This window comes from Maniola jurtina, chromosome 1, assembly GCF_905333055.1.
Source record: "Maniola jurtina chromosome 1, ilManJurt1.1, whole genome shotgun sequence".
In the NCBI taxonomy this organism is placed as follows: Eukaryota; Metazoa; Arthropoda; class Insecta; order Lepidoptera; family Nymphalidae; genus Maniola; species Maniola jurtina.
In genome coordinates, this window is record NC_060029.1 from 16,375,913 (window position 1) to 16,390,644 (window position 14,732).

The following is a 14,732-nucleotide window of genomic DNA, read 5'->3' on the forward strand; positions in this document are numbered from 1 at the left end:
GCAAATACATTTGAGAATTTTTTCCAGAACATTCCAGTCATCACTACTAGTTCCCTTAGCTCTTCACCAACAGAAGCCTATGATCTTCTCAGGGCCAATGTCACTGAATGCGGTGTGTTGTTTAGGTTTGAATACGTTACTCCATATGACATTGTTAAAGTGTTCAAATCTTTACAAAGCAAAAAAACCGGAGATCTGTGGGGAATATCAGTAAAAATAATTAACAATATTATTGATATTATTGCGCCATATCTAGCCTTAATTTTTAATGAGTCTGTGGATACAGGCGCTTTTCCAGATCTCATGAAATGTAGTAAATTGATACCTCTTTTTAAATCGGGTAGCAAAAGTGACCCAAACAATTACAGGCCAATTTCAATTTTGCCAACACTGAGCAAGATATTTGAGAAAATCATGCTCAACCAACTGCTTCAGCATTTCAATTTTAATAAGCTACTCCATTCTGAACAGTATGGCTTCACTAAAGGTCGATCAACAACCGACGCGGCCGCAATGCTGTTAAAGCATATATTCAATGCGTGGGAGGGGTCACAGAATGCCATTGGTATTTTCTGTGATTTATCCAAGGCATTTGATTGCGTTGAGCACGAGACTCTTTTAGTTAAATTGAGCCACTATGGAATCAAAGACACTGCGCTTGGTCTCATTGCGTCCTATCTTAGTGATCGTATTCAAACAGTATGTGTGAATGATGTGAAGTCATCCGGATCAGCCTCACTAATGGGTGTTCCTCAAGGCTCTATTCTAGGTCCTTTCATGTTCTTAGTATACATAAACGATTTACCATATGTAGTCCAAAATATTTGCGATATCGTACTATTTGCTGACGATACGTCTTTGATTTTTAAAGTCGATAGAAATAAGGACAATTTTGACGATATAAATGGTGCCATATCTCAGGTAACTCACTGGTTTACTGTAAATAATCTACTTTTAAATGCAAAAAAAACTAAGTGTATTGAATTCGCACTGCCCAATACCAAGTACACAAGTAACATTAATTTAAGGATAAATAATGATATTTTGAAAATAGAAGAGACTACTACATTTTTGGGGATAACCTTAGATGCGAAGCTGCAATGGGGCACCCATATATCAACTCTTGCTGGCAAACTAAGCTCTGCTGCTTACGCGGTTAGAAAGATTCGACAATTAACTGACGTGGAGACCGCAAAGATAGTATATTTTGCTTATTTTCATAGTATTATGTCTTATGGAATCTTAATATGGGGTAGAGCGGCAGATATTGGGAGAATTTTTGTATTACAAAAAAGGGCAATACGCGCAATTTATAACTTAAAACCACGCGATTCACTTCGAGAAAAATTTAAGGAAATAGGTATCCTTACCGTAGCCTCTCAATATATTTACAACAACATAATTTTTGTAAGACAAAATATTCTTAGTTACAAGAAGGTTGGCGATCTACACAACAGGCTGACTAGACACCGTAACAGGCTTGCGACTCCTACGCTCCGTCTCAGGAAGGTCCAAAAGTCATTTGTGGGAATGGGTATAATCTTCTATAACAAAATTCCTCAGTCAATTTTGGACTTGCCTTTACACAGGTTCAAAAAATCTATTAAAAATATGCTCTTGAGAAAAGCATATTATACTATCGAAGATTATGTAAATGATAAAAAAGCGTGGATTTGAACTTCGATTCGCTCCAGCAATGCGCAGGACTTCAATTGCTTTTATACATGGCATAATATTGTATATCAAATCTTTGAAAAGAGCAACCGCCGAGTTTCTTGCTGGTTCTTCTCGGTAGGAAAGGCATTCCGAACCAGTGGTAGATGCTTTTGACGATTCGAAAGAACTTGTAAAAGTCTAATTGAATAAAAACATTTTGAATTTGAATTTGAATTTGATAGAGCCGGCTGCACGCACGAAAAAAAATGACTCATGCGGCGTTACCTCGCTCTGAGGCGTTCCATGTAAGGCTTGAAGTGCAAGCGAGAGCGCGGAACGAGCGACAAAGAAGCACAATCGGCCTTTGTTGTCACGTTCAACTATCGTCAGTAAACCGACTTTACAGACAACCAATTTTTTTTTTAACCCAACTACCTTTAGTTTCTCCTTTCACCAAAAGTTGCCTGGTAGATATTGCTCTGAGCAATAAGGCCACCTTTGCATACAATTGTTTTTAGTTTTTTCTGTTTCTTCCTTTTGTGTTGGTTATTTCATGTTTTGTATCTATCTATCTCAGGCCTGAGCCCCGTGTTCGTCAGCTGGTTATGGTGCACCACGCGCCTTAGAAGTTATGGTGGAACAAACAAACTCAAATACAAAGTACAAACTGTAAGGTTATTTTTAAAATTTGATTTGAGTTGTCAAAAGTAATATAAAATTATTAATTTATCTAATGCAGGTAGTTTGATAAAATCGATATTTGGCTCATTCGATGTCATACAATCTGTTGCTAGGAGGCCGACAAGATTGAACTTGCATAAATACGGGTGTTTTGAAGGTTTTAGTTGAGTCTCCTTCTGAGATTCGGAGCGATATCGCATATTTTCGGTTTTTGGATTGTGAACTGAATAATTAGATGTTGTGATAGCAATCACGCTCTAATTAAATTATTCATTTTGGCATTAGTTTGTTTAGATTAAAACTCTCGGATAACCTCTACACATTGAACTTGTGTTTTTTGTGTTGGTTTGAGAGGACATTTCAATAATTCGATAAAAATATTTAAATAATACCTACTTTTCTGAGTGACGCCAATAATACGTACCTACATAAATCGTGAAACCATAACACTCCTTTTTGGGCAGTCGTGTAATAAGAAGAAAAAAATCGGACTTGCACACGAAGGGCTCGAAAGAAATATTTTTTTTATTTTTATTTTATTTTATGGCGGCCATTTTGAAATTTTTATTATTTGTTGTAGTGGCAATAGAAATACTTACACATTCTGTGCAAGTTTCAACTCTCTACCTGTTACGGTTCACGAGATACAGCCCGCTGGCAGACAGACGGACGGACGGACGGCAGAGGCTTAGTAATAGGGTTCCGTTAGCAACCTTTAGGTACGGAACTCTAATAAGGAATATACGTATACAAATTTTTACTAGTGTAAGGTTATTTTTAAAAATTGATTTGAGTTGTCAAAAATAATATAAAATTATTAATTTATCTAATGCAGGTAGTTTGATAAAATCGATATTTCGCTCATTCGATGTCATACAATCTGTATTGCTAGGAGGCCAACAAGATTGAACTTGCATAAATACGGGTGTTTCGAAGGTTTTAGTTTAGTCTCCTTCTGAGATTCGGAGCGATATCGCATATTTTTGGTATTTGTAATGTGAACTGAATAATTAGATGTTGTGATAGCAATCACGCTCTAATTAAATAATTTATTTTGGCATTCGTTTTTTTAGATTAAAACTCTCGGATAACCTTTACACATTGAACTTGTGTTTTTTGTGTTGGGTTTGAGAGGACATTCCAATAATCCGATAAAAATATTTAAATAATACCTGCTTTTCTGAGTGATGCCAATAATAGTTACCTATATCTACTAGTTTTCACATTCGAAGTGCTACGATGTAGCTACTAGCATTCTAGAGTGACGTAGCCAGTGTAGGAAATTGGAAAATGGATTGCTTTTTGCAAGCTTTTATGTTATGACTACCGCTCTATCAACCTATGTAGGTAGGTACCATACTCTAGATACCTACCTACTAATACTATAGTCTGTACTTGGGTATCTACTCAACTGTTATGCTCTATAAGTTTTTATCCATGGGTTTAGGTACCTACCATACTACCTATAGTACGCGTCAGGTCGACATGGCAATCGAGGTAGCGTCTGTGGTAGGGTCGCCCCGCACACCCGCACAGCCTCACAGCAGACGTGTGGCTGTGCTGGGCGTCCCACCGCCTTATACACTGATTGCCATCTCGATGTGTCGCGAACTTACCTACTTCTTCTTCTAGAGGTCTTGGTCTAGAGGTTAGCATGTTCGACTGCAGATGACAGGGTCCCGGGTGCGATTCCCGGGTCAGGCCGAAAATAGGTAGGTAGGTACTTATTGGGATTCTCTATGAAGAAATTCTCAGTACTAGCTCGGAGATAGGAAGTTGGCGATGAGTCACCCCCGTGCCTCGGAGAGCACGTAATACCGCGCCTGAGCTCCCTCCGGTCGTGTCAGATTTCCGTCCCATCGGGCTGTGAGAGTGAAGGAATAGAGAGTGCACCTGTGTTTGCGCACACACGTCTTGCGCACTATAATGACATTGTCCACTGTGGCCGAAATAGGGTAGGGGGTTAATTATTATTACTATATCTATAGTAAGCGACGAGTCGAGATGGCAATCGGAGTAGGGACGCCCCGCACACCGGAATCGAACCTTAGAGTAGAAGGGTGACGTCTTAATGACTAGTAACTAGGCTATCACCACTTAAATAAAAAAAACACTAGGCACATCAATAAAGGGCAAACAGGTCAACCTACAGAGACCTCGTAACATTCCAATCACGGGGTCCCCGAACTCCCTGACTCCAGCAATCCGGCAACATTTGCCAATACCCGCGGCGCCGCGCCGTCGCCGATGCGCCCTGCTACCCCACTTTCATCCCCTTTGCTTCCCTACACCATAATAATACCTACCATGTGTTTCAAATAAGAAAAGGTACGCAACCTATTATTATACAGTATACTACTATAACCTATTATGTATTGTACTACGCACAGTTACCACTAGCACCCAAAAATAATAATTTCCTTAATTTCTATTTTTAACCGATTTAAAAAAGGAGCAGGTTCTCAATTCGTCGGTTTATATATATTTTTTTATATTACACAACTGCTCTAAAAAAGGAGAGTAATTTTAGGTATGTATGTGAGTTTCTTTATTCCGTCATAACTTCCAAATTCCGGAACAGCTTTGGATGTTTGTGGTATCGTTGGAAGCTTTAAAGATCCCGAATGATACTAGTTATAAATTTTTTGAAAGAAATTCGATATGGCAGCTGCATACCTACTCCATTTTCAAATATTTTTAACTCCCGACCCAAAAAGAGAGGTGTTATAAGTTTGACGCGTGTATCTGTGTATCTATCTGTGGGATCGTAGCGCCTAAACGAATGAACCGATTTTAATTTAGTTTTTTTTGTTTGAAAGGTGGCTTGATCGAGAGTGTTCTTAGCTATCATCCAAGAAAATCGGTTCAGCCGTTTGCAAGTTATCAGCTTTTTTCTAGTTACTGTAACCTTCACTTGTCAGGGGTGTTATAAATTTTTAATTTACACTTGTTTTAACTTTTAGATCGTTTTTTGACAGGGCAGTAGCTTATTTCGTTTAATTTTTTTATTTAGACTTACTGTTTTTGAAGTTTTTTTACTTACTACTTATTTTAGGCATGCGCTTGAGTAGGTGATGCAGCCACAGTGGAACGTGCTTAGAAGGTGTCTAGTAATATTTTTTCTTTTGAGGGTCCCAATTTGATAAAAAACAGTTTAAATAAACATTTTTGCATAAACATGTTTCAAATTGTTTTTTTATAAAACCAGATAAAATTTGTTTGAAACATTTAATGAAAACAATGCCAACCCTGCAGACAAGCAAAAATCATATTCAAAAAGATATGGTCGAGATCTTCTTAATTAAAACTTATATAGTACATAGTACCTGGCAGTGTGAGGTACGATATCACACTTCACACTAATATTATAAAGGAGAAAGTTTGTATGTATGTGTGTGTGTGTGTGTGTGTGTGTGTGTGTGTGTGTGTGTGTGTGTGTGTGTGTGTGTCTATATGTTTGTTACTCCTTCTTGCAAAAACTACTGGACGGATTGGGCTGACATTTAGAATGGAGACAAATTATATCCTGGATTAGCATATAGGCTACTTTTTATCCCGGAAAATCAAAGAGTTCCCACGGGAATTTTAAAAACCTACATCCACGCGAACGAAGTCGCGGGTATCAGCTAGTCTTCGATATACCTATTGCTAAATTGCTAAGCTATCGTTCGCCAGTCGCCAGGGGAAAGTAGGTATTTAGGTATGGTTGTTTACACTGTTGATGCGTTTTAATGGAAGTTTGCTGAAGTAATCTAAGCTGAACTTTCGAATCAAAGCCATCGGATCTGAAGGCCGAGCGAAAAGCAGTGACAAAAAACAACTTTTAAGAAATTCTATCGTAGGTATAATATATATATTTTTTAATTCATTATTATTTTTATTACTATCACAAATATCACAATACTCACAATTACATAATATTATTATGAACAAATAATAATAGGTAATTAATAATAATAATGTACTTAAATTAATAATTATAAATTAAAATTACTAATAGTTATCGTCGTCACTCGTCAAAAAGACCACCTCTGGTTGCCCCTGGACCAAAAGTGCCCATCAAGCTGGCAGCATTGCCCCGCTGAATGGCAATGGACAACCTTTGGACCAGGTAGGCCCCAGAGCGTGGATCGCAGCCTCACCACACCACAGGTATAATATTATGCATAATACGCGCCGGGTCGAAATGGCAATCGGGGTGGAGACGTCCCGCAAAGCCGTGCCCTCGCCTCATATTCCAATTGCCATCTCGACCTGTCGCGACGACTAATTTGAATGTGACTGCTTTTTTACAACCATACCCCAGTCAATAGTCAAATAATTAATACACTTTTTGATAGTCACTTGTTGAATTTGTACAAGATGTAATTGTGATATTTAATTATGTACGTGAACTAAAAACTAGCATGAAGCTACGAGGGTTCCAAACGCGCCCAGGTCTCAGAAGAGCCCGCAACAAACTCAGCCGGGCATTATTTTTACTATCACCACTTTACAAAATCATTCAAACTTATTAGAACTATCAAAGCTGTTTTAAGGCAACTCATTCCCTAGCTTTCTTAAATAATCCTTTACAATTTAGTGGGATCACTCATCACACTAATGTTATAAAGGAGAAAGTTTGTATGTATGTATGCTTGTTACTCTTTCACGCAAAAACTACTGGACGGATTTGGCTGAAAGGAATGGAGATAGAGTATAGGTACCCTGGATTAACACATAAGCTACTTTTTATCCCGAAAAATCAAGAGAGGCATTTTGAAAAACCTAAATCCACGCGAACGAAGTCACATCTAGTTTTCCAATAAGTTTACGTTTTATGAAAACTTTGAACTTGTGAAGTCTATAAAACTAGTAAATTCAGGTTAAGAGGGCTCTATCCGTCACTCGTTTCCACTCGTTTCATACAATCGTAGTTCCAATTTCATTGGAATATAAAGCAACCAAAGTCCATGAAATTTTGCACATATATTCTAGAAACTAATATCTATGTTTGTGGTTTTCCAGATTTTTGTTAAAATATTCGGTTTCAAAGTTACGCGGTCTTAAAATTTTCATACAAATCTTTGAGCCCCTGTAATTTTAAAACTACATATTTTTAGAAAAATCTAAAACACCACAGACACAGATATTAGTTTCTAGAATATGTCTGCAAAATTTCATGGACTTTGGTTGCTTAACATTCAAATGAAATTGGAACTACGATTGTATGAAACGAGTGACGGAGAGAGCCCTGTTAAGTCAACTAAATTTGCAATGATGATGTAATCCCATTTCGCAATACAACCCCTGTGCTATTCCCCGGGGTGTGAGAGCGCGGGGGTGTGGACTGTGGGGGATGGTCGCACCCTCCGCCGGCGTCAGTTCGTCGCGGCGCCGGACGACCAGTATCGCCGTCTGTCGTAGCGGCTCCGTAGCTCCTCGTTCCGGATCACAATACTTTGATGTACATTGATGGTTTTTAGAGGGTTAACCGTACCTCAAAAGGAAAAAGGAACCCTTATAGGATCACTTCTTTGTCTGTCTGTCCGTCTGTCGTGTCTGTCAAGAAAACAGGGTACTTCCCGTTGACCTAGAATCATGAAATTTGGCAGGTAGGTAGGTCACCTATCTTATAACACAAGTAAAGGAAAAAATCCGAAAACCGTGGTTATATTACAAAAAAAAAGATGTGTTCATGAAAACTTTCAATTTTCAAAGTAAGGTACTATACCAAGTGGGGTATCATAATATTAAGAAAGGGCCTGTACATTGTAAAACTGGTTTTTATTTATTTTTATGCATAATACTTTTTAATTTATCTTGCAATAAATAATACCCAAGCACGGAAACCTCGGTGCGCTTGTCTGACTCGCAATATTTTTATTTCTAGGAAACCCAGACTTTCTTGCCGTTCTCCATGCATTAACAACAAAATAAGCCGTCAATGTACATCGTACATCCCCTGTGACCTGTTTCCATTATTACACCAGTTGTCGGAATCTGCTCCATTCACTCTTCAACCCTGGAGACGCGTACAGCGGACGTTGTGAAACAGTAGTAGAAGTTTTTCAGGACAAAGACAAGAAAAGTGATATAAGTTTTACAAAAAAGTTTTTTTAGTTGTGAGCTTTTATAAGCTTATCTGGCTGGATAATTCAGCTAATAAATAAAAAAGTTAGCAATCAGTGAAATCCCAATGAAAATCGAAATTACTTAGTCAATACGTCAATTTCGATAAAACAAGGATTAATTTTAGGTAACTCGGATAAAGTTTAAAAAAGTTTACTCTGTTGTTTGTGTTTTTAATTTCGAGTGATTTTCATACCAGCTTTTTGAAACTTTGCAAAATTAGTCCAAATATTTACATAACTTTCTATGTTAAGTATTTAATTTTTAAATGTGTAAGGAAAATATAATTTCAAGTTGCAGAGTATTTTGATTTCTGAAGTATGCTGTGAAACCTACTTGCCAGTGGAATAATTATTATCAAAATTGTTTTACTAAACTAATCTCGAGGTTTAGAATAAACATTTTAATTTTTTATTGCATTCTCCCATTGACTTGTTGATCCAATAAAATCTCGACCAGACCAGGACAACCTTCTTGGCAAACGCACCCCATCTTAGGCCACATTATCACTTCCCATCAGGTGTGATCGTGGTCAAGCGTATGCCGAGATTTTAAATAGAGAAATTCAACAAAAAATTAAAATGTTTACTCTAGCGAATCATCCTGTTGATTTGTTTGTAGGTGGAGAAAAGGTTTAAACTGCAGTGAAAATGGGGTTGGAGAAACGCACTGTAAAAATTATTGTGATTTTTGTCGTGACTGTTCTTGTGGTGGGTGAGTGTTTTATTTCTAGAGATCCGTACCAAAAATGCTAAAAAGGGGACTATTATTTACATTGTAGTTAGACAACGTTCTATAAATAAGATAAACTTAATCTAAATTAAAAAATACTTCAACATTAAATCTAATATCTCATTGAGATTTGAGACCATTGCAGGGAGGCATTGTACGGAGCAAGATGCTGGCTGCATTTTGGCTGCTGCCCCGTAGGATGGCTAAACTGATCCTTTGTTTAATGTAGCTGTAGCTATTGAGTCGCCGATCGACTCCATAGCCGTTTTTGGAATTTCCTCAAAAAGATCTCGAGCCTACGGCCCCAAGGTCTCCACGCCAAAAGGCACAATATGAAGCTCCCATCGACGCAAACGGCGCTGGTGGCCGCTGCACCCACAATAGAGGAAGGAGGTTACTTGAATGTGGGATGCAGCTAAATAAATATTTAATTTATAAATATTAATATTTTGGAATCCACGCACTCTCTTCCAGAAGGCGCGTTAGTAGGTATTTTGGCATGGCTCTATAATTGATAGGTACGATTATGCGCTCTTGCCTACATGAATATTTCTGCCGGTAGGGGTTAATACGAGTAGAAATAAAATTAGTCGGGATAGAAAGTAGCCTATAGCTGTATCTCCGGGATGCAACAGAGATATTGTGCCAAACATCAACATCGGTTAAACGGATGGCCATGAAAAGGTAGCTGACAAACAGAAAGTACAGACACCTATTTCGCATTTTATAATAATAATAATTAGTACGAGTAAGTATGGGTTTATTTCAGTTCACCTCATAAACACTTGAAAGGCTTCTAATATAGGTAATTAGAGCTTGAAACAATGAACCTGTCAGTAAAATTTAGTTAATCCTGAACCTGACAAAACATACCTAGTTATATTATATTTGCATGTCGAAGCGTGAATAACCTACTTCCATCTTGTATTACAGGCATCACGCAGTCCTTTAAGCCTATTACCTTATTACCAGCCTGAACTCATCAGGCTTCATTGGAATTCTAGGTTAACTATTTCCATTTTCTAGGGCCCGTTATGTTAGAAAGTTTTTGAATCATGTAAACAGTTTTTCTCGAATCGAAAATAAGCATGCACAAATGTAGAATTTTGTAGAAAGGTACGTATTTTTTTTGTAGAAGGGTAAGCCATTCAGGCAGGAGGCGATGGAGAAAGCTATGCTTGGAGACGGAGTTTCTAGAAATGAGGAGAACCAGAGCAATCGATACTAGCAAAGCTGAAGTGATAATAATCTCCTCATTTCTTATTTGATCACGTCGAGAAACTCCAAGCAACTCTCTCCGCCACCCGCTGTCGAGTGACTCTGAGCTTTCTTATGAAGCCCATAGTTAGAAACCATGTCTCGGATCCTATCGATTGAGGAGGATCGGAAAACGGCTATAATGTAACTATCTTTTTACAGCTGGCATTATCGGCTTGCTGCTTGGCCTTCTACTGCCTTTACGTTACGTGGGTGAGTCAAGATGATGTCAGCGAAATAAATAAATAATCTTTTATCTCAGACAACATAACAATAATTATATCAGTAGCCCATCACTTTCAAGATACTCGTGAAATGGTATTTGTAATTCCATTGTAACCAGAAGACAGGCGATAGTACTGATGATTATTGATGAGATACCAGAAAAAAACTCACGAAAAAAAAACTTTTTTTTTTTAAAGAACACAATATACCTCTTATTTTTCTACGTACTTAGATAAAGTTATCTTGTCGATATAAGTACGATTGTTTGTTGTGTTGCATATAGAGCTAGAAGTATGGCCACGATCGGACACGTACAACTACGAGCAACCCCTGATCCAGTTCCGCGCAGCCGATCCTGGCAGCTGGCAGCAATGGTTCGACAAGATCAACAACTTCCTTCGAGGTAACTACTGTGTGTTGAACGAGCTGGTGGTATGGTCGCGATTGAACACGTACAACTACGAGCAACTTTGATCCAATCCCGATCCTGGCAGCTGGCAGCTCTGGTTTGACAAGATCAACAGCTTCCGAGATAATTACAACTACGAACAATCCCTGATCCAAATCAGCACAGACAATCCAGGCAGCTACCATGGTTCGGCAAGATTAACCTTTTCCTTCGAGGTAACCTAACGTTTGTGAAAAGTTATAATGGGGGTTGGTAATTTGGTATCCTTACGGTTGAAAGCAAGTCTACTCGCATGGAACGCCCTTACGGCATCACGGTTTTCTGCCTCGTAAAACTTTATTGTTTTGGCTATTATTGAATTTCTCAAAATACTATATGGTGTATTTTTTCCATGTCCAGCCTACGAGACAACCGTCCCAGAGGATCCACCTCGAGCCCCCTGCTCGATACATCGCCACGATCAGCGTCTGACGTCACCTAACTGCGAGCAGTCTCTCAGGGCCTGGATGCCTTGCATTGCTGACAACTTCTATGGGTACAATGTGGGCAAGCCTTGCGTCTTTTTGAGGTTGAATCATGTAAGTATTATTCCACCCAAAACATAAATTATGTGAAAAAAGCCAAGTTCAAAGCCTGACTAGTGACTGCGTATGCAGCCTGTATGCGTCTACTGCTGGACACAGGCCTTTTCAAGAGCGCGCCATCAAACACGGTCCCCCACCTTTCTCATCCACTCACTCTCCCCACCTTCTTCAGGTCATCGGTCCAGCGGACTGGTACGTGGTCTCCACCCCAGAATACGTCTGCCCCATCAGCTGTCGGTTCTGGTCCTTAAGTCTGAGGCCTCTTAAAAATTAGATGCATAACACTGGGCAAAGCTGAAGAAAAAATTGTCAGAAAACGGACCCCACCTAGGCAGGGCAACGCTCAGTTGAAAAAGAAGTTAGTGATTCAACGAGGAATCTTGGTCATCGATACCAGATTTTCAACTAGACTTTAATATATCCATCCTTTGGTTTCAGATCCACTACTGGGTTCCTGAACCTTACAACATGACCATGCGCATGTCCTTACCCGATGATATGCCTGACAACATCAAGAGAGCGATGGTATTTCCTCTTTCATTTACACTCTTACGTTTTCAAGTAAAATATTCTGCCTTGGGAAATATTGCTATGAATAGGTATGCTCGTCACAAAAACTTTTTTTTTTTTCAGCAAATCCTGGCCAGTGAGCAAAGGAACCTAAATGTGGTAAGTGGGTCAGAGTTAATCAGAATTTCTAGAATTTATTAGAATGATGTGGATGAAAAGAAGCGATGACTACCCCAATATAGAAAGTTGCACTGAATATTCTTACCAAACCAAGGGGGAGAGGAAGACTCCCAGCCACAGGGTGGTCCAATCTCGAGAGGGATGTTATGACAACTCAGGACAGAGCTCAAGAATGAAATGGGACACGGGCAAGAAGAATCTTGTTTAAAATTCAGATACAAGTTAGCCCCTGACTGCAATCTCACCTGGTGGTAAGTGATGATGCAGTCTAAGATGGGAGTGGGTTAACCTTGAAGTGGTACTTTTTATTAAACTCATACCCCTTTGGTTTCTACACGGTTTCGTACTGGAACACTAAATCAAAAAAAAAAAAAACTTCAAGATGCTAAAAGTAACTAAACATTTGTACAGCAACGCCTACCAAGCAGTGTATACGGTGACTACGTATGGGTGTCCTGCAACGGAGAGTTCAGTTCCGATGTGGAGAACATCGGCCCAATCCAGTACATCCCGGCTCATTCTCCACCAGGGTTCCCCATCAACCGTCTACACACAGCGGACCGCATCCCCCGCGCTGCCAGGTCCCTACCCGACCTGAACCCTGCGCCTCTCGTGGCGGTTTACTTCGAGAACCCTCACCGTAAGTAAACATGGGTGTCGCAACGGAAAGTTCTGGATTGACACGAAGAACATCTAGCCACCTCTCCTCCAGGGTCCCGCATCAATCGTCTGCACAAGCGAACCACATCCCCTGCGCTGTCAGTTCGCTACCTGACCTGAACCTTGAACGTTTCAGGCGATTTGCGTCGTAGGTAAACGTGGGAGTTCTGGATTGACAGGGATAGTAATCTAGCCAATTCTCCGTCCGTTCCTAATCAATCAGTGCCATATCCTAACCCAGCACTCCTCGTAGCTATTTACCTCAAGAACCTTCATCGGAAGTAAAATGGGTACCTTGTGACGGAGAGTTCTGCTTTGATCTGTAAAACAGACAATTCTCCATCACAGTTCTTATCAACAACCATCTACTCACTAGGGTACAACTACACCATATCCTCAGCGCTGCCAAGTCTCTGTCAGCACTCTCGTGGTCTTTTACTTCAGATCGTACTGCCAAAGTAAAGCGGTTTCCACGCTGAGAGCAGCATCACTCCATTGCATTGTCACGATTGATTGATTGTCAGGCTTAAAATATTATTCCTTGCTAATAGAATGACCATATAGATAACCTTGCCTGCTGCTTATAACTTCGCCCACAAAATAATATTGGTACCTACCAATATGAAGGTGACCAGTGTCCACATCATTCTTAATCCTATTAATAAGATGAGGCAATACTTATTAATTTGCGGCTTATAATGCTCTTATTCCCCTTTCAGGTGGCGTAGTAATCAACGTGGAATGTCGTATCTGGACACGAGACATCATTTACGATAAATCGAGTCGGGTGGGCAGAGTCCGATTCGAGATTTTAGTAGAGTAAATTAAGTTAAGGTGTACCAAATATTGCTGAAACTAAAAGATTATTAATTATTCCAACCCACCCAGGTGCGTAGCCCGCCCTGTGGTGTATTAGCCCGGAAAAAAAAATTGAAAACCTTTAAGCGCGCCAACCATTCGGGTTACCAATTACCGTGTAATGTGCAGAATGATATGATTGGCGCCGGCCACATAATTCGAGATATACCGACCTTAAGCATAACCAAGCACTTGAATAGTTGCGAAAAATAATATAATTAATAGGTACCCTACCAAAGATTTCCCCCGTCAACAAAAAAAAAAAGGTACCCTACCAAAAGGAATTTCGAAAAGATCCGATATCAAAGTCGATGTACGTACCTACCTAATATATTATCGGAACTTCGCACCTGTTCGTGTGAGAGTTTGCTATTTATAATAGTAATTAACTGAAAATGACAGACTTGGGTGGAGTCTTGCTTCCGGGTAGGTAAATACCGACGCGGTTTAGTAGGTACTTACCTATCTGGCGTCATTTGATACCACAAACCTAAGGGACTTAGGTACCTAGGTAGACTGGTCGTTCACACAAGTACCTAATTTATGTAAGTAGGTACTTTTATACTTACCTGACACAAAACTAGAAGTTGAACTATGCTCCCATTGCAATATATTAAGTGTCTGTGTGTGTGTCTGTGGCTTCAAAAATGTGTTAGGGAAAAATAAGAATATTTTTACTTAGAAATTACTTAATAATAATTTTCCTTGTATCTTAAGATCCAATTCGTGTCGAATCAACAATGGTGGAATCTGTTGGAGGCCCAGTGAGGCATCACTTTATTCTTTGTTGTAATATTACCTGTATTACCTATGTTAGTTAGTTGACAGGTCATCTAATTAACTCTTAATTAAAGTGAAAGTTTGTCTGT

General features: G+C 39.3%; 1 protein-coding gene across 1 annotated transcript; it reads left to right on the plus strand.

The window, feature by feature from the left end:
• Positions 1 to 8,148: 8,148 nt before the first annotated feature.
• On the plus strand, positions 8,149 to 13,892 carry LOC123864857 (sodium/potassium-transporting ATPase subunit beta-2-like). The gene is made up of 9 exons (XM_045905561.1): positions 8,149 to 8,575; positions 9,070 to 9,162; positions 10,600 to 10,650; positions 10,946 to 11,065; positions 11,471 to 11,649; positions 12,094 to 12,180; positions 12,289 to 12,324; positions 12,757 to 12,985; positions 13,725 to 13,892. Exons 2-9 carry the CDS (start codon positions 9,099 to 9,101, stop codon positions 13,826 to 13,828), a joined length of 870 nt encoding a protein of 289 aa, XP_045761517.1. The 5' UTR covers positions 8,149 to 8,575; positions 9,070 to 9,098; the 3' UTR covers positions 13,829 to 13,892.
• The last annotated feature ends 840 nt before the right edge of the window (positions 13,893 to 14,732 follow it).